This window comes from Manacus candei, unplaced genomic scaffold (genome assembly GCF_025592945.1).
Source record: "Manacus candei isolate 608988 ecotype Guabito, Panama unplaced genomic scaffold, ASM2559294v1 h1tg000113l, whole genome shotgun sequence".
NCBI classification, from domain to species: Eukaryota; Metazoa; Chordata; class Aves; order Passeriformes; family Pipridae; genus Manacus; species Manacus candei.
In genome coordinates, this window is record NW_026138161.1 from 3,931,822 (window position 1) to 3,951,752 (window position 19,931).

At 46.8% G+C, this 19,931-nt stretch overlaps 1 protein-coding gene across 9 annotated transcripts in view; it reads right to left on the minus strand.

The window, feature by feature from the left end:
• INF2 (inverted formin 2) overlaps positions 1 to 19,931 on the minus strand; it is a 44,576-nt gene that overhangs the window by 12,363 nt on the left and 12,282 nt on the right. For 6 of the 9 annotated variants that reach the window (XM_051769962.1, XM_051769964.1, XM_051769966.1 and 3 more), the window contains exons 2-16: positions 12,178 to 12,586; positions 10,736 to 10,851; positions 9,772 to 9,931; positions 8,939 to 8,972; positions 7,759 to 7,900; positions 7,514 to 7,655; positions 6,064 to 6,993; positions 4,729 to 4,874; positions 4,581 to 4,642; positions 3,863 to 3,965; positions 3,688 to 3,773; positions 3,036 to 3,136; positions 1,621 to 1,691; positions 1,403 to 1,510; positions 393 to 463 (exon numbers count right to left, since the gene is read on the minus strand). In XM_051769962.1, the coding sequence (XP_051625922.1) occupies positions 393 to 463; positions 1,403 to 1,510; positions 1,621 to 1,691; positions 3,036 to 3,136; positions 3,688 to 3,773; positions 3,863 to 3,965; positions 4,581 to 4,642; positions 4,729 to 4,874; positions 6,064 to 6,993; positions 7,514 to 7,655; positions 7,759 to 7,900; positions 8,939 to 8,972; positions 9,772 to 9,931; positions 10,736 to 10,851; positions 12,178 to 12,571 (2,666 nt within the window). In that variant the 5' untranslated portion in view covers positions 12,572 to 12,586. Of the gene's footprint in view, positions 1 to 392; positions 464 to 1,402; positions 1,511 to 1,620; positions 1,692 to 3,035; positions 3,137 to 3,687; positions 3,774 to 3,860; positions 3,966 to 4,580; positions 4,643 to 4,728; positions 4,875 to 6,063; positions 6,994 to 7,513; positions 7,656 to 7,758; positions 7,901 to 8,934; positions 8,973 to 9,771; positions 9,932 to 10,735; positions 10,852 to 12,177; positions 12,587 to 19,931 lie in introns of those variants that run through there. The other 3 variants (XM_051769967.1, XM_051769968.1, XM_051769969.1) reach the window with 3 other exon arrangements.

Genomic DNA, 19,931 nt, shown 5'->3' on the forward strand with positions numbered 1-19,931 from the left:
AGTCCACCTGTTCACAAAACTGTTATCCACCTGGAGTGCTCAGCATTAGCTCACTTTCCCTGTCCGAAGGCACTTCAGAAATGCTTCTGGGTAGCTGGCCTTCACAAGCTCCTGCCACCACAAAGGCAGTGCATATTTTGGAAGGGTCTGGAAGGCAGCTTTAACTGAATGCTCTGCAAATTTCAGCCCTAAGTGTTGCCAGCTGTAGTAGAATTATTATATATTAAAGGGCTTTCAACATTCATCAACCAAATCTTTTGGTTCAAACTATATAAGATGCCATCTTGTTAATATGCTATGCCAGCTGTGTGTGTCCTAATTTCTGGTATATTGTTGATGTTCATGCGATTTATTTTTGTTTTTAATTCAAAGGAAGTGACACACAATTTTACCCTGCTGCTTTTGAAACATATTCAAGATCCTTTGGCAGTTCCAGTAGGTCCTTGTGGCTGTTTTCTACTTCCTGAAGAGGAAGAGAGAAAGAAGAGTTATTTGCTGTGTGGCAGGAACTGGGGGGAAGCTGGGGGGAAGGAACATGGCCAGAAGTGTCCAGGAAGGATAACTGTGCCATGACCTGCTGCTGCCCAGCTGTCTGTAGTTTGCACATTTGGAGAGGAAAAGCATCTCTCTGGGCTATAAAAACATACAAGAGGACTGAACCCTGAGAAATACTCATAGTTCAAAGCAAAGCTAAGCTCTTCTTTTGCCCTTTTTTGAGACACCTACTCTTGAGGATGGGAGGAGGCAGGACTTTGATGCAGTCTGACACTTCCTACAGTCTCAGGAGGGTACTAAAAGGCCTTGAATCTTATTTGCATTCTTTACTTTCTCAGCTGTCCTTGCTGAAGCTACTGCCAGCTAAAGTGGTGCTTGAACATGCATAACCAGAACAGAGGGACCTTGATGAATGAAAGTGGCAGAGCAGAGCATTCAGAAAAAAGGTAAAAACAGCATTGCAGGGAGAAAGAAAGCCACAGGGGCTTAGGAAATAGCATGAAAAGCTCAAGCATAATCTGGTGGAAAAGGGAGAGGCCATGGAAAGGCAGAAAGGCTGAATGGGTACAGAGCAGCCAGGACAGCTTTGGTAGTCACACGCTCTGTGGTTTGCAGCTGCTGATGTGCAGATTGCACAAATATGAAAAAGGAAGTTCCAGACATTGTAGGGAAAGATTATGGAGGGAAGCAGAGCAAGTCTTAAAATAAGGAGATTCCTGAGTAGTGACAACAAGCAACCTCCCCCAGCCAAAGTGATTCAAACACTCCTGACCTGTGACACTCTGTGGGTAGCCGGGGAGGGTATGAGTATGAGCATGTGGCATTAACTGGAAGTAGAGTAGGAGAAATGGTTTGTCCATAATAAAACCCTCCCTCTTCCCTATCATGCAGGACTTGGCAGTGGTACCTCTAGAATATGGTGGAGCAGTGTGATACGGGTCTGGTTTGCTTTGGTTTCTGTTAGTTTGAGCAAAGTGCTGATCTTAAACCCATCGGCATCGCCTGTGTGACTCCCCTACAAGAGAGAAAGAAAGCACATGTAACTCGTGTCCACCCAAATTACAACCCTAAAGGAGATCAATCACAGACTGTAATGGGCGAGGGCAAGACAAAATAAGCCCTTACATAGTTCAGGAAGTTTCCAACTTTGAGAATCAGTTGACAAAAGAGTGGCAGGCGATGACTGGTCAGAAGATCTGAAAAACATAAAGGACTTTTAAGTAAAAGCCTCTGTTACACCAGAACGTTTCCTAAACTGAAACTGGGATTCTGAATTCCACCAAATCAAATCTGGTATTTCAGCTTTGCAGCCCAATGGCACAACCTCCAGAGAAACTGGTTTAAATAGATTCAATTCCACAAGTTGTACAAGCTTCTGTTGACTTATGTTTCTGTCTTCAATCTGGTCTCTCATTCCTAACAGCAAATAACCTGGAGTTGGACCCTCCTCGCTTACAGGCTTCAACTCACCACCTTCCTTGGAAGTGCCCCAGTGTGGGTGAGGGTAACTGGGCTGCAAATTTAATCCTGCCAACTTCATTCAGCTGTGCGGTGAAGCCAGTTCTGACAGCCCTGTGATTATCTACCAGCTGGTAAAACAAGACACTCTCACCCTGTTCTTGGTCTTGCATGGTGGAGGTGATTATCATCGGGGTGTGAAGGGTACAGTCCCTGTCCTCGCGCTTATGACAGGGTGCTGCAGTGGTGTGCTCTCTGAAGCACTCAGCTTTGAGTCAAGAACAGCTCCAAAAGGACAACTGGGCTGCTGGGAAGACACTTTTTGGGAGAGCTTCAATTTATCCCAGCAAGCAGCTGTAATGCCAGCTGGAGAAACCCACAGCAGGAGTTGGCGGAACCGGCTCTGTAGGACAGGTAACACCTGACAGTGCCAAAAAGAGCATCCTGCTCTCAGTGGAGTGGGACCAGAGGTTTCTGCCATAGGAAGCCAAAACCTATTGCCTAATCTCCCTGTGTACTCACCAAATTTGAGCATCAGCAGTTTTATAACCCAAAATAACAAGCTTATTCTTCTGGTTCCATTTGTAGGCAGGGAAATATTAAAGCACCACTACTTTCTGGGGGAAGTTTGGGGTGGACTTTTCTGGCAGCAGAGAAAATTGCTCTATGAAGGTCTTAACTTGGCAAATAATGCTGGATGGATGAATTAGCTGCAATGGGGCCAGCTCTGCTGTCTAAATTCAGCTCCTTTGAAAGGGCTGATGAGTTTCCAGCGCTTCACCATTGTTTCAGAGGAATACATCTGCTGCAGAAAAAGAGGGCTGAGGGTAAGGGAAAATGATCTTTGGTTCTGTTAATGGCCTTAACCATCACTGGAAATACCTACAGCTGCACCTCATGTGCTGCAACAAACCAGTGAATGGACCATAGGGGAGTTCTTTGGGGATTTGGGGATTGGGTAGTAATATTGCAGAGCTCCAGGGCAGTTTTGGGGTTAACAGTGCAGTGCTCCAGGGGAGTTTGGGTGGGGATTAAAGCTTCCTGTCATAAATCAGATCCAGAAATAAGCTCAGGTCACTTACCTTCGCAGGCTCTCCGGATGGCTTCAGCTTTAGGCTGGATCATGTCCAGCACGACGATGGTCTCTTCACAGATCAGCATACACTCAATGCGCAGCTGATAGCTGAGGATGGAGATTGATTCACAGTGTAAAGGAACTGGGATCTTGGCCACCACAGCAGCCCTCTTCCCACAACACCAGCAAGTCCGTGCCAGCCCACAGCACTGCTGCCCACCACATCCACATCAAACCACTGTCTGTGGCTTGTGGAGGGAGGCGAAGGGCTGCCTCTCGCCCTGAGGGCCAGGGGGGATGTAGGTTCTGCTGACACACTGTGATCAGCAAAGAGAAGACTGACCACTGTGTGAGAGGTGGGCTCCCCCTTCTTGGCACTGCATTTGGCACTGCCTTTTGGTAGGTTATGGAGCCTCCTCGGGCAGATCTGACCTTGCGTCTGGATCAGCTTCTGCTACTTCAGAGGGAGAGGAGGTGCTGGAGCAGGAATAGCCCTCCATCTAAGGCTAACAGGGAAAGGGACAGCTCTAAGGTGGAAGAGGGAATCCACCAGTTATACCCATCAGTGTTGGTCTGTCAGGCTCCTATAAACAGAATTAAACTTCCCAGAGGTAAACCAAGAAAAAGACTGGGCTGAAGTTCATGACCAACATCCTTACCTGGGAATCTGAAGGAGGAGAAGATAAAACTGATCTGCGTTTGCTAGCTTTGATTTCTCTTCTTTGAAGGCCTTCAGGTTTTCTATCTAATGGGAAATAAAGAATTAAGACTGCAGGACTGCACTGTGTGTTCAGCTTTGTGAACCTTTGGTAAGGGTACCATTTTCCTCCTGACCTCATGCTTTTCAGGAAGCAGCTTCAGCAACTGCTTCAGAACCTCAACGTCGAACTTGGTCCGGTCTCCATTCCGGATCATGGCAGTCACCTCTTCATTGGAGCTGCAGGAAGGAGGAGAAGAGGCAGCCATCACCCAAAGACCACTCTTTCACTACCAAGACTTTTATCTGTGCAAGCACTCTGTGCTTTCCCTAGTGAGAGTCACAATAATCCAAAAGGAAAGATACCTCCCCACAATTAAATTAGAATCTGGATCTGGATCCCTGCTATGACCCAAATTTTGCTTCTGGCCCTGGTCAAATGACTCCAGATCAGAGATGAATCCTGCAACTCACATCCTGTCTCTGGGCACTTTTTAATCTTAAGATAAAATTTAATTCTTAACTTTTCCATTGGACCTGTTTTGAGGAGGGATTTAACTTCCAGATGCATCTCACAGCCTAAGTCACCCTAAGAATCTGTGCCACAACTTTATCTGTAACATGGAGATGTAATGCCTTTGCCAACATATGGGGATGTTGTATGTAAAAACATAACTAAACCTCTAAACTCAGTATTTTAAAGGCACTGTAGGACCAGCAGGGGAATGTTCAGATGATTCAGTAACATGGACCACCAAAGCACATTGGCTAGAACAGATTTCGTGAGGACCTTCCAGGTACCGCAAAACCTGCTCAAAGTTTTGTCAACTGTCACGAAAACTGGCCATATCTTACCATTTAAATTGCTTCAAAAATATGTTCAAATTGAGACTTTTCTTGGAGTCCAAAAATGTGATCTTCATTAAAGAAAAAGAAGATATCTCACGTTAGATGAGCTGTCTGCAGTGATCTTTACTCAAAAGAATGAGTGGGACCTCCTCACCTCCTTTGGCTCTGCCTTCACTGGGGTGACTGTCTTCTCCTTGGGGGTTGGTTGTGGAAAGCAAAACAGCTGCTCTATGCTGGTGTAGTTGGGCTCTATAGTTTCCTCACTGCTGCTGCTCACCGAAGCCCACATCGAGTGACCCTCTGAAAAAGAGACAAAGTGTTCAGACTGGCTACAGGGACAGCTGAAAACTCCTGGCTCTCGGGGCAAAGTGAGTTGCTAGAAGGGACACTCCTCAGAAGATGAATGAAATAAGAAGGGGCGTATTTACTGTTGGATAAATGGTCATTATTGAGGAGGGGCAATTCCCAAACGTGGGATTCAAAGGGCCTGAAGGGCAATTCAACTTGGTGCTTTACCCCAGGATGTGCTGGTAAGGGGAGGCAGCACTGGGCACACAGAGGCTGTACAGCCCCACCCCTCTCTGTACAACTGCATTTTCCTTCAGGGTGGGCAAACTGGGTCAGCATAAGAGAGAGCTTGGACATTTCTTTTTTAGTCCCCTGGCTGATGTTATTTTTGCTTCCTTGCATGCTAACTGAGGGACTGGGCACAACTTGGACATTTTCTGACTCTGACCTTCTCCATTTATCATTTTATAATTGAGCTTTCTTGTATAATGCTGGCTATGGGACTGCTCGAATGAATTCCCACTGTACTTTCTTAAAATCTATTTAAAAAACAATCAGCACCCTAACATGCCTCTGGAAGTCTCTACTGAAATAATCCCAATAATTTACTGCTCTTGTGATTGAAAACATGGCTTATTTAGATTTCACCTTTGCCTACTTCTATGCACTGGATGCCTTGCTTGTATAGGACAAAGCTGACATTGCTTGTCCTGGCTTCTTCTCACATTTCATGCTCCTCCTTGGATCCACTAGGAGAGGGAAATGTAACCCAAAAATCAAGAGATATGTGATGTGATCCTCAAATGCACTCTTACTCATGACTTTAATATTCCAAGATACAAGTATAGACGAAGTGGGGAATGAAAGTTTGGGGAACTCAGATCAGAGCCTGTTGAGGACTCAGGCATAAGGCATGTCATGGTGGATTAGGAAAATATTCCCATCTCCCTTTCTTTTCTTTTAATTTCTAACTATTTTAGTTATAAACAAGCTATCCCACAGTACTGATTTAGTTGGAATGGTTACTGTATTATACTAGTAGTTTCACACTACTTTTATTTATTTAAGCTCTGCAGGTCAAAAGTAAAGGAAATCAGGAAAGTTCTGTATCTAAATGGAGTCAACCACATTTGACAAACTCAAAGATAGCGTTTCCTCCCCTGGATCACCCCTACAGCAGCTGTGACTTTATGCCACCCACCTCTCACCACGTTGGAGGGCAGCTTCTGCCAGTTCAGCTTCTTCATTCTCAGCGTTGGCGTCTTCACTGCCTTGCGGGGAGGCCGGCCCATGCCAAGAGGGCAGCTGAACTGGGAGGCCACCACAGCTTCTATGTGATCTCCTGCCATGCCAGGCAGGAGGGGTGGAGGGGGTGGAATGCCACCCATGCCAGGCAACGGAGGGGGAGGGGGAGGGATACCACCCATGCCAGGCAATGGTGGTGGAGGAGGTGGGATACCACCTGTGCCAGGCAATGGGGGTGGGGGTGGAGGGATGCCCACCATGCCAGGCAATGGTGGTGGAGGAGGTGGGATACCACCCATGCCAGGCAATGGGGGTGGAGGAGGTGGGATACCACCCATGCCAGGCGATGGGGGTGGAGGAGGTGGGATACCACCCGTGCCAGGCAATGGGGGTGGGGGTGGAGGGATGCCCACCATTCCAGGCAATGGTGGAGGAGGAGGGGGAATACCCTCCATGCCAGGCAGTGAGGGTGGGGGTGGAGGGACGCCAGGGAGTGGAGGGGCTGGAGGTGTATTCGTCATCAGGGATGTGGGGTTCATGGCTGCTGTGCCAGAGGGTGGGGGTGGAGGTGCTGGGGGTGGAGGTGCCGGGGTGGAACCAGTGTTGTGTGGAGGGTTAGACATCTCTGGCAAAGCAGAGCAGCCTGTGAACTGGCAGGATGAGATCTTCTTTTCACTGGCAAGTGGCCCTGAGGACGTTGTCGGTGCCTTGGAGGGGTTTGATGATCCCACTGGACTCCGAGCTGCACGTGCACATGGTTCTGGCTCACCCTGGGCGCCTCCAGCTGCACTCCCAGACAGCCGGTTCTCAGCTCGCTTTTGCTTGTTTGGATGTTTCTTGGTAGACAGCAACCTCTCCATGACTTCTTCAACTGTGTTCCCTTGAACTAGAGAAAGGAGTCAGGGTCAGAGAAGGGAACGGGGCTCCAAGGCTGGTTCGTGCTATTCAACCCTCACCAAGCAGCAGATCTGGAGCCACGGAGCCCACTCCATGGTGTCACTTTACACAATTACACTTTTGGCTTCCAGGCAATTTCCTTCCCATGCTCCCAGCCCACAAACACTGTTTTGAAAAAGTCTGCCAGCAAGACAAGCCAGTGCCAGTGGCAGCATGCCAATGAGGACAGATTCCCAATGACTCCCATGACCCAAAGCTCAGGGATTAACCATGAAAGCAAGACTGTGAATCTGAAGCCCACTCCTAAATGTGGCCATCCCACATGGATGGAGCTTCACATGAAGACTTGACCCTATACAGGAGGTGTAGCTTTGTCCCAGCTTCTGTTCAGCTCATATCAAGTCCCACAGATTATTTCCAGATTATTTGGGAATGACTTTTGTGGGCTGTGGGTGAGACAAGGTAAAACAAGAGGAATGTGCAAAGCTGGATGGATATGACATTCTTACTGTCATTTGCAAGCAAAAGGGCTCTGTTCACTACAGCATCCAAGGACTCCCACAGCAGGAGGCTGGACTGATGAGATGGTTCCAAGTGCAGCAGGCTCTGAAGGATGGACAGCAGCTGGATGGAGACCGGAGAGCGGCTCACCTGGAAGACAGGGCAGCTTTCCATCACAGCAAGGCTGGTTCCAAGCAAAGTGGGTTAACTTTGCCACTGTGTGACTTTGCACCCCATGGGAGAGCCTACTTACTTTATTGAAGAGAGATGAAAAGACCTCATGATGATCATTCATGTTTATGCCATCACACATCTTTAATAATTCCTCATCATCTTCTACCTTGAACTCCTCAAATGTATCACACTGGATAAGCAGATCCTCCTCTTCGATGTCTCTGCAATATTACAGCACTCATTTTCACTGGAGAGCCCTTCACTAATTTTCAGATGATTGTTTTTGTTTAAGTGGTTTTTATCTCTTTGCCTCTCAGACTCAGCCAGTCAGCATTCGAAGCACCCAACTGGGCCTTATATATAAAGGATCAGATGCCATCAGTGCATCCTTTCTTGAACTGAATATACCTCTTCCTACAGTCAACATATACAAACGACTGGGACTTTTCATGGCATAACCTGGCCCAGTGTATGCTTGCTATGGAATTCTCCTTGGAGCTGTAACAACAGAGTGGCATTCCCACCTTTTTGAAACTGGGCCACCTTCTTTCTTCTTTTTTAAAGTCAAGACAAATTGAAAATATTCCAGTGATGTTTCTGCTTGAAAAACTTCCTTCTCTGTTACTCAAAACTGGATTAAAAAAAATCCCAGATACTCTAAAACTAACTTTTTCAACACTCTCGAAACCACCCTGTGTAAGAACTCTACCCTTGCTGCACTATCGAAAGGTCTTCTCTTCCCTGATTTTTATGGTGTTGGATGGAGCAATTTGAGTTACATGGATAACTGCAACTCACATAAAACGCACTCTAGAATTTATCATGGATGTTTCTGACAGAACATAATTTTTAAATTATGCCCAGATATGCACTAGTAAATTGTTTTAGCTGGATGCTTCTGGGACCAACAGCAGCAGTGAAGAGGTTTTGAATACAGTGAGCTGCTCAGTGAGCCCACAGCATTGCTCCAGGCTCAGTCTGGAACACAGCCTCAGTGAGGACATTGCTACTCCATCTGTGCCCAGAGCCTCTCTCTGTGCCATCTGTGCCAACAGCTGTCCCTGTGACACTGTGGCTGGCAAGAGCATCTTAACACTGGCTGAATGCCTTTGGTCCCCCTGTAAGGGGTGCACACAAGAGTGGTCCACTCCACCAGGTGCACTGCACTTCACACAACTGAAGGTTTATAAGTATTAAATTTTCACAGATACCTGACCGTGAATCTCACTTATAAAATAAATGTAACCAGTGATCCTTACCTTAGCTTGTCTAAAACATCCAACAGCTGAAGCCCTGGAAGAACCACAAAAAAAAAAAAAAAGATATATTTGCATTATGACCCATTTGGTACTGATTTATTATGATCTTTATATAATGTTATGCTTATAAATACGTTTTGCAGAGAGAAAAAAAGTGAAAATATCTTCATATGGATCTATCAAAGTGGGTAGGGTCATTTGCTTAATGATGAGACACCTCAATACACATCTGCAGCAACTGTGTGAACCACAATCCCTGTGGAGTTACTGAGGGACACAGGCACTTCTGGGACATGAGTGACCTCAGTCCAGATTAGATATCTAAAATTAGTCATGGTCCAATGTCTCTTGCTCTTCACAGAAAGAAACAGAGCCCAGGATCACCAGCTCAGATGCTCCCATTATGTGAGGTGTATTTCAACAATGGTAACCAGGATCCCAGGATTCAAACAGTTGGAAAGAATTTCTGAGTCACGGGACAGCTTCTGTGGCTCAGCCGAGTAGACACAGAGTGAAGAAACCTCATCAACAGTTACAAGGAGTTGCAACATATGGAAATGTGGCCATATAAGATGGTTGGTTATAGAACTGTTCTGAAGAAGCTCAAGTGAGCTGGGATTCCAGAAAAAATCAAAGCTATGGGAAAGCAGCAAAGTTAAAAAAATCTGGTGACAGAAAGGTTATTGAGAATAGAGGTCAAAAGAAAAAGGAAAATTAGTATTTGCAGTTTTGCTCCCCAGACCTGTTCAGGCACCTTGTGGATGTATCTGAAATAAAAACTGCTTGATAACTGACTTTCTCCAGACAAAGTTAGGTGCAACAAACATGCTTACCTATGAATTCATTTCTGATTTGTGTCCTTGTTCTTAGCTCTTCTTTCCCCAGTATGATGGCATTGATAGCACTCAGCAGTGTCACCATGTATGGCACGTTGTCTGTGTTGGAGAGCTCGTTCATTATGATGCTGAATCGATACTGCTGGTTCTTCACACTCTGTTAATAACACAGGTGATATTATGACAAGAGGGCATGGTCAAGACAAGAGGGCATGGTCTTAAGCTGTGCCAGGGGAGGTTTAGGTTAGATATTAGAAAGAATTTCTTTACAGAGAGGGTAATCAGACATTGGAATGGGCTGCCCAGGGAAATGGTGGATTCTCCATCCCTGGAGGTTTTTAAGAAGAGACTGGATGTGGCATCAGTGCCATGGTCTAGCAATTGCAGCAGCAGTGGATCAAGGGTTGGATTTGATGATCCTGGAGGTCCCTTCCAACCCAGCTGATTCTATGATTCTATGACAAGAATAGTCTATATAGACATAAATGTCTATCACTGTGGTACAGGCTCTCAGATGGAATTAGCACCTTAAAATATCAGTTTATCCCACTGTGGACAGGACAGGAAGACACAGGTAAAAAGCAGCACTCCTCCATTATGGAGCAGGCTCCAGTTGGCAGAGAAAGTCAGTGAAACATCTCTTGGATCTCTTCATGCTTTCTGATAACTGATGCACATACCTGTGCACTTGGGCAGTGAAACCTGTGAATGTGGTACCATTTATTTTGCTGATCTGGTGGTGCTTTTGCTGCCAGAAAGCACATTGTGGTTGGTAGTCATCCATCCAGACAAGTCACAGACCAGCACCCTAGACTTATGCTGACCAGGACTAATTTCCTACAGTTTTCACCTTATAAATTCCTGCTTCTTTTACTAAAATGATGCAAAATAAACTTCATTCCCACCCTTTTCTGCATGGATCAGAGCTGATCCATACCTCCTGCTCCAACCCAACACTTGCCTTGTAATGGTCCAAGGCATCCAGAGCCAAAGCATGGCCATCTGATGAGTAAATGCACAGTGCAGCCAGGAGCTCAAATATTTGCTTTTTGACCATGACATTAGTTGTGTCAAGTGCTGGAAGAAAAACAGAACAAAACAAAGCAGAATTTAAAATTACAATAATGTTCTGAATCTCAGTGTCTTCTGCTGTATGGGTTATGACCAGTGGAAGAAAAAAGACAGAAGGAGGGGACCCACTACATGGAAGATGGGAAGAAAAATATCTCAGTGTCTAGATATCCTATCTCAATAACATTATGTGATAGTAACTTCTAGTGGGAACAGTAAATGCTACAGGTACCCTATTGGCATTTTGGTGCAGCCTGTAGTTGTTCATCTCTTCCATGTCCTAGTGACATGCTGAAACAGCAGCCAAGATCTCAACACTGACAATCACACAATTTAATTCCCATTTTCACATATGGGTGTTTTCTAGAACAGCAGATGAACCATTTTCGTCCATTAATGACTCTTATTTTTAGTGCAGAAGAGACCAATATGCATATCAATTAGACCAATTGTTCTAACCAGTCCTCATGTATTCCCTTTTTCCACTACTCTTTCTCTGTGAGCCTTAGGAGCTGGGAGGGAGTGGATTGGACCATCTTATTTTTTGTTTATTAGTACACAAAGAAGCTCAAACACTGAAAAGCCCAGGATACTCCGCTGCTTTTCACAGCATAAAAAGGCCAGCTCCATATTTCACACAGGTTAAGAAAACGCAGGGTGAAGAGGAAGGAAGGGGACTTCAAAACTGAAGAGGGGAGCAAGACAGCTTTCAGACTAAATGCATTTTAAAAAGATATTAATAAAGGTTTCTGGGTGCAGCTGTGATCTCTGTGGAGCAGCACAGAAGTCATCCTTCTGGCACCAGCACCATCAAGTGCTGTACAAAAAGTTCTAGGAGATGCCCTGATGTGTTTCATACCTAACGACGAGCCAAGTGAATGGCAAGACAATGTAAGTGGTGTTACCTACCATCTTCTAGAAGGAAGAGATGGAGCAGCACAAAAAACAGGCTCTCTTGAGTCTAAACCGTGCCACTTTCCCTCCTCTTTACAAGACTCCAAGCCCTTTCAATTCCTCTCTCTCTGCCCTTGGGGCTCACAAAGCCTGAATAGCAAATGTCTGCTGACAACTGAAGGGTCATACCTGCACACAGCTAAGGCTGGGTTTATCCCCAGCTCTCTCAGTAAACTATGACAATATTTGTGTGGAAACAGCACTGGGTGGCAAAGGCAATGTGATTTCATGGTAGTATTATTTTAAAGAAGAAAACAATCTCATTAGTCCATTGCGACCAACAATTTCCAACAAGCCTGGTACAAGGCAGAAGGATAAGCAACAGGAAGTCCCCCCACCATGCCATGTGATGAATGAAGCAGGAAGATGTCTTCTCACCTTGGAAGAGTTTTCTGACATAGCCCTCGTTGCTCACAATGTATTCGATGCCTTTGTGGGAGTTCATGACGGCTCGCACGCAGCTAATGCAGGTGAGCTGAAGCAAAGCATCGGATATCCTGGCCACTCCTCGCCCAGACAGCCTGTCCAGGGCCTCCAGAAGGAGGTCCAGCCCACACAGCTCCAGGAACTGGACCATCCAGGCATCGTCGCTGTTCTCCAGACGCTTCTTCAGCCCAGAGTAGTTCACCACCGATGGCATTTGCAGGAGACGGATGCACAGCTCTGGCTCTGCATTTTCCAGGTTGGCCTCTGACTGGTCAGTCTCCTGGGGTCCAAGTTTCTCCTTCAGGGCAGCCCACTTCTTGTGGGCACCTTCCTTTTTGATTGACATCGTGAACAGTTTGTTCTGAAAGAAAAAAAGAAGAGACAAAGTGAGATGTTTGTCTGGACTGAGCATAAACCATCCAGTAGCCCTGCTTTTTCTCCAGTTATCAGGATGTGAAGCCCAACTACAGCAGGTCCCAGCTCTTCAGCATGTAGAGAACACACTGGAACCAGCCCTCTATTGAAGAAACTCAATATATCCCCACCTTAAACACACACATTACATTCAGGCTCTGAAAACTCCACGGAGAGACTTTTAGCACATCCAAGCCAGCAAATACAGCTTTAAAACTAGCCAATTTAGGCCAGTCAATAGCCACCACCTATTTTCATGCAGTGAAAGGATAAGGTTGGTAGTGGCATTATCAGTTCTAAACTCCTAATGCCCATTAAACCACTTCAAAATCTCACTGTGCTGGAGAGGCTGTGCAGTTTCTAAGCATTTGTAATGGGATGGAGAAGTAATTCTGAGCATATCCTGCTCATAAGAGCATCTAATTACCCTGTTCTCTTTTGCTTTTGTTTCTTTTGACTGATGTTGAGGTTAATTTTATAGCACTCACTTAAATCACTTCCTGTCTGCTGTAATAACAAATATGTTTGCAAACGTGGTGTTTGTGCATGATTATGTGAGAGCCCGACAGGTTGTGAGCGCAGGGACAGCAGAGGGAGGCTGAGAAAACAGCAGAGCACCTTTTTGGAGATGGGCAGTATAGTGGATTTCTGTGGCTGGGTTTTGGTAGCGGGGGGGGGCACTACAGGGGTGGCTTCTGTTAGAAGCTGCTAGAAGCTTCCCCTGTTCCATGGAGCCAATGCCAGCCAGCTCCAGGACAGACTTCCAAGGCCGAGCCAATTAGGAGTGATAGTAACACCTCTGTGATAACATATCTAGGAAAAGAAGGCTGTTGCACAGAAGAAATTCCAGCCAGGGGAGAGTGTAGTGAGAACACGGGAACAACAAAGTAGACCCCAAGGTCAGTGCAGAAGGAGGGGTAGGAGGTGCTCCAGGCACTGGAGCTGTGGCCCTGCAGCCCCTGGTGCAGACCATGGTGGGGCAGCTGTGCCCCTGCAGCCCATGGAGGAGCCCATGCTGGAACAGGTGGATGCAGGAAGGAGGCTGTGACCCCATAGGAGGCCCAAGATGGATCAGGGTCCTGCTGGAGACCTGCATCCCATGGAGAGAGAAGCCTGTGCTGGAGCAGGTTTTTCCTGGGTAGGACTTGTGGCCCCTGTGGGGGACCCACGTCAGTACAGCTCACCTGTGAAGGACTGCACCCCATGGAGGAGTGAGCCATGGGACAGCAGTTTGGGAAGAACTGCTGCCTGAGCGATGGACTCATGTTGGAGAGGTCCATCAAGGACTGTCTCCTGTGGGAGGGACCTCACAGGAGCAGGGGAAGGACTCCTCTCCCTGAGCAGCGGCAGAAACAACAACTGATCATAACCCCCATTCCCTGTCCCCCTGCACCACTGGGGGGGAGGAGGGAGAACATGGAAGGAGGGGTGGGGTAAGCTGCTTTTAAAACTGTTTTATTTCTCACTCTTTGGCTCTTATCCTGTTAGTAATAAATATAAGTACTATCCCCACTTTGAGTTTTGTTTTGCCCGTGAAGGTAATCAGTCACTGACCTCTCCCAGCTCTTAGCTCTCATCAGTTCTTAGCTGTTTTTTTTCTCTCTCCTCTGTCCAGTTGCAGAGGGAGAATGAGAGCGGCCTTAGTGGGTACCTGGTATCTGTCCAGGGTCAACCCACTACAGGCTGCAATGGCTCATCTCCCTGGAGGGCATGGCCTGCTCAGCCAGGTTGTTACAGCAGCAAGGAGGGTCAGGAGCTGATTCAGCACAGAGAAACTGTAAAGCCAAGTGTAAGTCTTGATGCCAGATTTTATGGTTTTAGGCAGGATTGTTATTTTTCAGACCCACAGCGATTAAGTTATACAATGCAAGTCCTTTTCAAAGCTGCATGCAATCGTTTCAAAGCTGAATTGCTCCCAGGGACAACAGTTTGCCCAACAAGAAGGGGATAAACCTGGTGGACCCAAAGCCATGTATGGACGTGACTTCTCCTCCCTGCCATGCCCCCAGGACCTCTGTTCTCCTGGGCTGCTAAGCCTGCACAGGGCTCAAAAATAACCTGGGGGCCAATTGGTGCCCAAAACTCAGCACTTAGGGGACTGAAGGGATCATGGGAGAGTCTCGTTTTTCCTTCCCAGCTCCAGCACAAGGGTTTCTAGCCCTGCAGTGAGTAGAGAAAAGGCTGGAAAAACCTAAACTGAGTAATCTCTGGAAGGTTTTATTTGCCAGACAGCCAAGACAAAGGAGGGACCATTTACACATGGTTGGAAGTAATCTCATTTTAAAGCCTACCTTGTGATTTTTCCTGGGGACTGCACTGTTGGGAAAGGTCCTGGCTGCTTCCCCACAGCTGAGTCACATGGCTTCTGCTTTACCCAGAAACCCATTTTGGCAGTCACACCTTGGCAAATATACAGACAAAGGGTTTGCTCACTGATTTGTGTTAGGCATGATATTATAAGCCTAAACATGCCTCTTGGAAAGATGCAAAGCGTGATGGGACAGGATATTTGAACAATTTCCCTGAGAGAAGGTGATGGTGGGACTCTCTGGCAGGGGCACTCAGCTCACAGCATCAAAGTCTGCATTGAGAGGTCAGAGGAGTGGAGGAGTTAGCAGGATATGGCGACAGAAAATCCCTTTAGAGAGCTTTGGAGAAACTCTCTTGCAGAGTTTCCTTTTGCTTCAATGGGAAAGGAGCTGGCCAACTGCCCAGTTGTTCCCTACTCTGTTGGCTGAAAAAATGATGGCCACAATTGAAAAACATGAAGTTGTGGATATACCATCTGAGAACACACTGTACAGCTGAAAAGTGATAAAAAGACCATAAAAGAAAAAAAAAAACCAACCAACCAAATCCCAAACAACAAACTCTCCTGCCAAAGCACAGGCTTGAGTTTCTAAGATTTGTCATCACTGTCTGCAGCCCAGAGCCCTTACTCACTCTTGGTAAAATTCTTATTGGGATTAGTCAACCCCAGTCCCTCCCTTGTACCCAAGCTCAGGTATTTGGGTTAGGCTCGATGCAAAGAAGAAGAAAGATCCTCCCTCCCTGGAGGGAGAGAAGTGAGAGTGCCCTGCCTCAGGTCACTGATGAGGTAGTGTCTGAAACCTCTCACCACAGTGAATTTACAGTCATGGGGCCGGAGAGGTGCTCCTACAGACCTGTCAAATCCTGCTCCATGATGTGTATTGAGCCCAGCCACCCCTTCCCAGTGCCTGGGGTCAAGCCTGGACCTTTGGTGAGGGCAGTGCTGAGGACCATCTGACCTGGGTGCTGGTCAGCCCGAGGGGCTGCAGAAGTGGCTGCCAACTGCAAGCTTCCTCTCTCTCGTGTGACTTCTTTTTTATACTCAGCAAATCACTTTTTAAATTTGAGCATGTCTAAACATTTCTTATCAAATCAGATAACAAAGCAGGCTGGCTTTTTGCTCCCAGGTGTATAAATACTTCACCATACTGTATTTGTATTGTATTATATTGTATCAGCTACAGCAAGTCAGAGAAATTATAATAGCATTACTGACCTGAGGCTTAGCTGATTCCTGAAAATTAAGCTCCACCAGTGCAACAGGAGACAGGAAATACGGACAGAGCATCCTGTTTACCAGTGCATTTGTTCTGAATTATCCTTCCCTCCCACCTGCTCCACACAGATGTGAAGAGATGAGAAACAGAACCAGGCAGGTACCTCTCCAAACAGTCCTGGCTTGTGTTTTTATGCACTAGACTGAAAAAATCGGATTGACTAAATATTCTTCCCCACAGAGAGTGTACACTTTTTGTAGGGAAGAAAAAGAGATGCCTAATGTATCTAGTTGTAAAAAGGGAATAAAATAAATAGGAGCTGTACTATATAAATGGAAAGGAAATTAATATGGAGGAGAGGAGACAGCAGTACGATTCTGCAGATGGTGTGACAAATCTGTTTACAAACATAGATATGAGTGATATATTATGAATGAAACATCTTTCCATATTTTTCATGAAGCAAAGTGCTGCAAAGATGTTCAGATACATCCTTAAAGGGCTGGTAGTTTCACCTTTTATCTCTGACCACAGGAGCTTATCAGCAGGTAAATGATCTCAGCAGAGTGAGACGGACAAGGATTAAAATGGAACACATCTATCTGGCTGGCTCAGAGAGGCCATTTAGACTGTGTTGGCTGAGGGAAGGACAGTCCCCTGACACAACCAGGCAAGATGCTCTACTTCAGTGGCTGAATACACCTCACCTCTTGCCAGTAGACAGGCATGGGGAGCTTTGCTTTTTGCTGCCCAGGCCATAGAAAAGGATGTGATGGTGGGAGCAATGTCCTCAGACTCTGTGTCCAATCATTCCTGCAGCATCCATTCTCTGCTCTCCCCAGCTGTGTGCTCAGCATGGGTGCTGGGTGTGCTGCTCCCTTGGGCACATCCTGACAGTGTGTCTGTGCTTACTGCTGTGGGGACACCCACAGCCACAGCAAAGAATCATGGAATAGTTTAGGTTGGAAAAGACCTTTAAGGTCATTGAGTCCAACCATTAAGCCACTGTTGCCAAGCCCACCACTAAACCGTGTCCCCAAGTGCCACATCTACATGTCTTAAATACAACATTCTCCTCATCTTCTTCTCTCCCTCAGAGGTTGGTCAGGCCTGATGGGTAAGGACAACTGAAGAAGCATCAACGCAAAAATATTCTTAATTTTGGAATATTCCTTTTGGAAACATAAAGTCATCCTAAAGGCTTGCCCTCGTGCTCCCGGCCACAGCAAGACTGGTTCATGGTGCTGACTTCTTGGATCATTGGGTTTGCAAAGCTATAATATTCCCTGCATCCATCCAACCCAGTTCATAAAATTTCCTCCTCCTTTCTTTCTGAATCAGGTGCTACCCAGATTGAGTTTTCTGTGCCCCTCTGTCCTTCAAGTCAGCTCCTAGGGAGATGACATCTGTGAGAGATGAATCAGGGCACGTCAATACTTTCTCCATCCTGTGAAGCTGTGGAGAACAGAGCTGCACAGCACACAGTCTAAATTATTGCATGCCTCCAGGACGACATGGATCACAGCAAGGACTGGGGAGGACATGTAAAAAGAGATTTCTCAGGGCAGCTAAGTATAACTGAGTGAAAACAACAGGGAGAAAAACTGCAGATCAAAACTGGTCTGATTTTTTTGGAGCAAACTCGCTGCCTGTGCTAAAGAACAGGGGTGCATGAGGGGGAACAGTAGTTCCTTGCTGCCCTTCGAAGTCTGGGAGCATCCCTATCCCACGTTCTGCCCTCACAGCCCTCTGCAAGGCTGCTGGGGCACATTGCTGGCCCCTGAGAAAAGCTGCTCAGCCCCTCCTTCCTTCTGTGCCTGTTCCTGGCACTCAGGAGCCCGTTCTGCCTGGCTGACTGCTAATGACAGGTTTTGCTTCTGGGTAGTTCCAGCTTTCACTCTGCTGCTGGGAATATGCTGAGCCTTTGTATTTTGCAACATGTCAGACTACTCAGTCACTAAAAAGAAAAAACATCCTGGCTAAATCACTTTTAGAAGCGTGACGGGTTTTCTCCACCTCTCCTTTTGCTTTCATTTGTACTGCTGTGTTTTCCCGTGCAGAGTCGGAACAGCTCGCGTACATACAGACTAACAAAACCATCCTCCCACACACCAAGACTAGTTGGGAGGAACCACAGATCTCTATTTTAGAAACCAACCTGAGCCCCTGGTGTGGGCCCATTAGCCTCTGTAGGAAGCTGCAGTGTTCTCAGTCTCCCAGGGGAGCTGAGGGTAAGGGTACAGTGGGAAATGCAGGCGGGTAAGACAAAGGTATTGGTTTGCCCAACCGTCCTCGGTTCAGCACGCAAACCTAGTGCTGCTCCACACTTCAGCTGCCATGGCCAGTAGCCACAGTAGCCTTTAGCTTTACATATTCTTTATCCTCACCCGTATCAGAAGCCAGAATGTGCGATTTATGCTCAAAAAATGAAAAGGTCTTGGAATGAGTGCCCAATCTTGTTCTTCAATACTGAAGAAGCTCATGGGGTCTCTAGCACACTATGCTTTGCTGTGGCACACCCCTCATGTGAGGCACACAGGAGTTCTCACAACACAGTGCAGGGCTGTCTGTGCCCACAGCAGTGCCACACCTTTACAGGGAGTGCTCTGTCTTTAGGAAATGAGAGAGCATGGATACACAGCCTGCTGCAGCTGGGCAGGAGCTGTGCCATCCACATGCTGACTGGGCCTGGCATGGGGCTGGCAGTGGCTTCTTCTGGCAGCAAACTTGCAAAGCAGGACTTCAGTGCATAGACAAAAAGTGGCCATACTGATATAAATTTGTATGTATTTTGCCAGTATAGCTTATTCTTTCACAAATAAAGGAAAAACACGTTGTCCTGATTCAGTCCCATCCACCACTATCAGGATGCTGTGTGCCAGCAGAACTTTTCTCTCCTGGGCAAATACAAGCTACAGTATTGTGTGATGTCTCCCACAGAGGGTAAATGTGTCCATTCAGTATGTCTTGGTAGTGGTGGGGTTACACCAGGTTTAACCACACTGCGAAATAAAAGTCACCAGTGCCTTCTTCCTCACAGTAAATAAACAAATACATAAATCATCAGGCTGCTACAGGTACCACACACAAATCAAGCTTAAGTGAGATGCTCAAGGATGTTTATGTCAGGATATTCAGTGACATCTAAACCCTTATTTATATACTGAAAGGTTCCATGAGCTTTGCTTTAAATGGGTTTAAAACCACTCATTGTTAATATGATGACACTGTGTGAAGACACTCAATAACCATATCCCTTGACCTGGTGAGCCAGGTTTAAACCAGACTGGTGCAGATCTCAGACCTTTGCTTTGGTAATGGCCACTGCCACTGGGGAGACCTGGCCAGAAGCAAGGCACCAGCCTTCCCCATCTATATGAGTGCCCAGTCAGACAAACCAATATAAGAAGCTTTCCATGGTGGGTATGAGCCCTGGGCATCCTCACGCTCCCGCAGGCCTTGGGAGGCATGGTGGATTTTGTGCTGGAGTGATGTGAGGTGGTAGCCAGCACTTGCCCCATGAAGACAGAGGGTGTCAGCACCCAGCTGTGCTGCAGCAAATTGGACCACCAATGCTTCATCTCAGCCTCACTGGAGCTTCCCCCCTGCTATCATCAGCAGATCCACGGGAGCCTCGGACCCCAGCTGGAAAGAAACAGGACTTAGGTCCAGATCCCAGGAAAACACTGATTGGGAGTAAGGCAGGTCTGGAGGACCCCCTGCTCCAGTGCCCCCATGCTCAGGCAGCACCTCCACCTGCTAGCA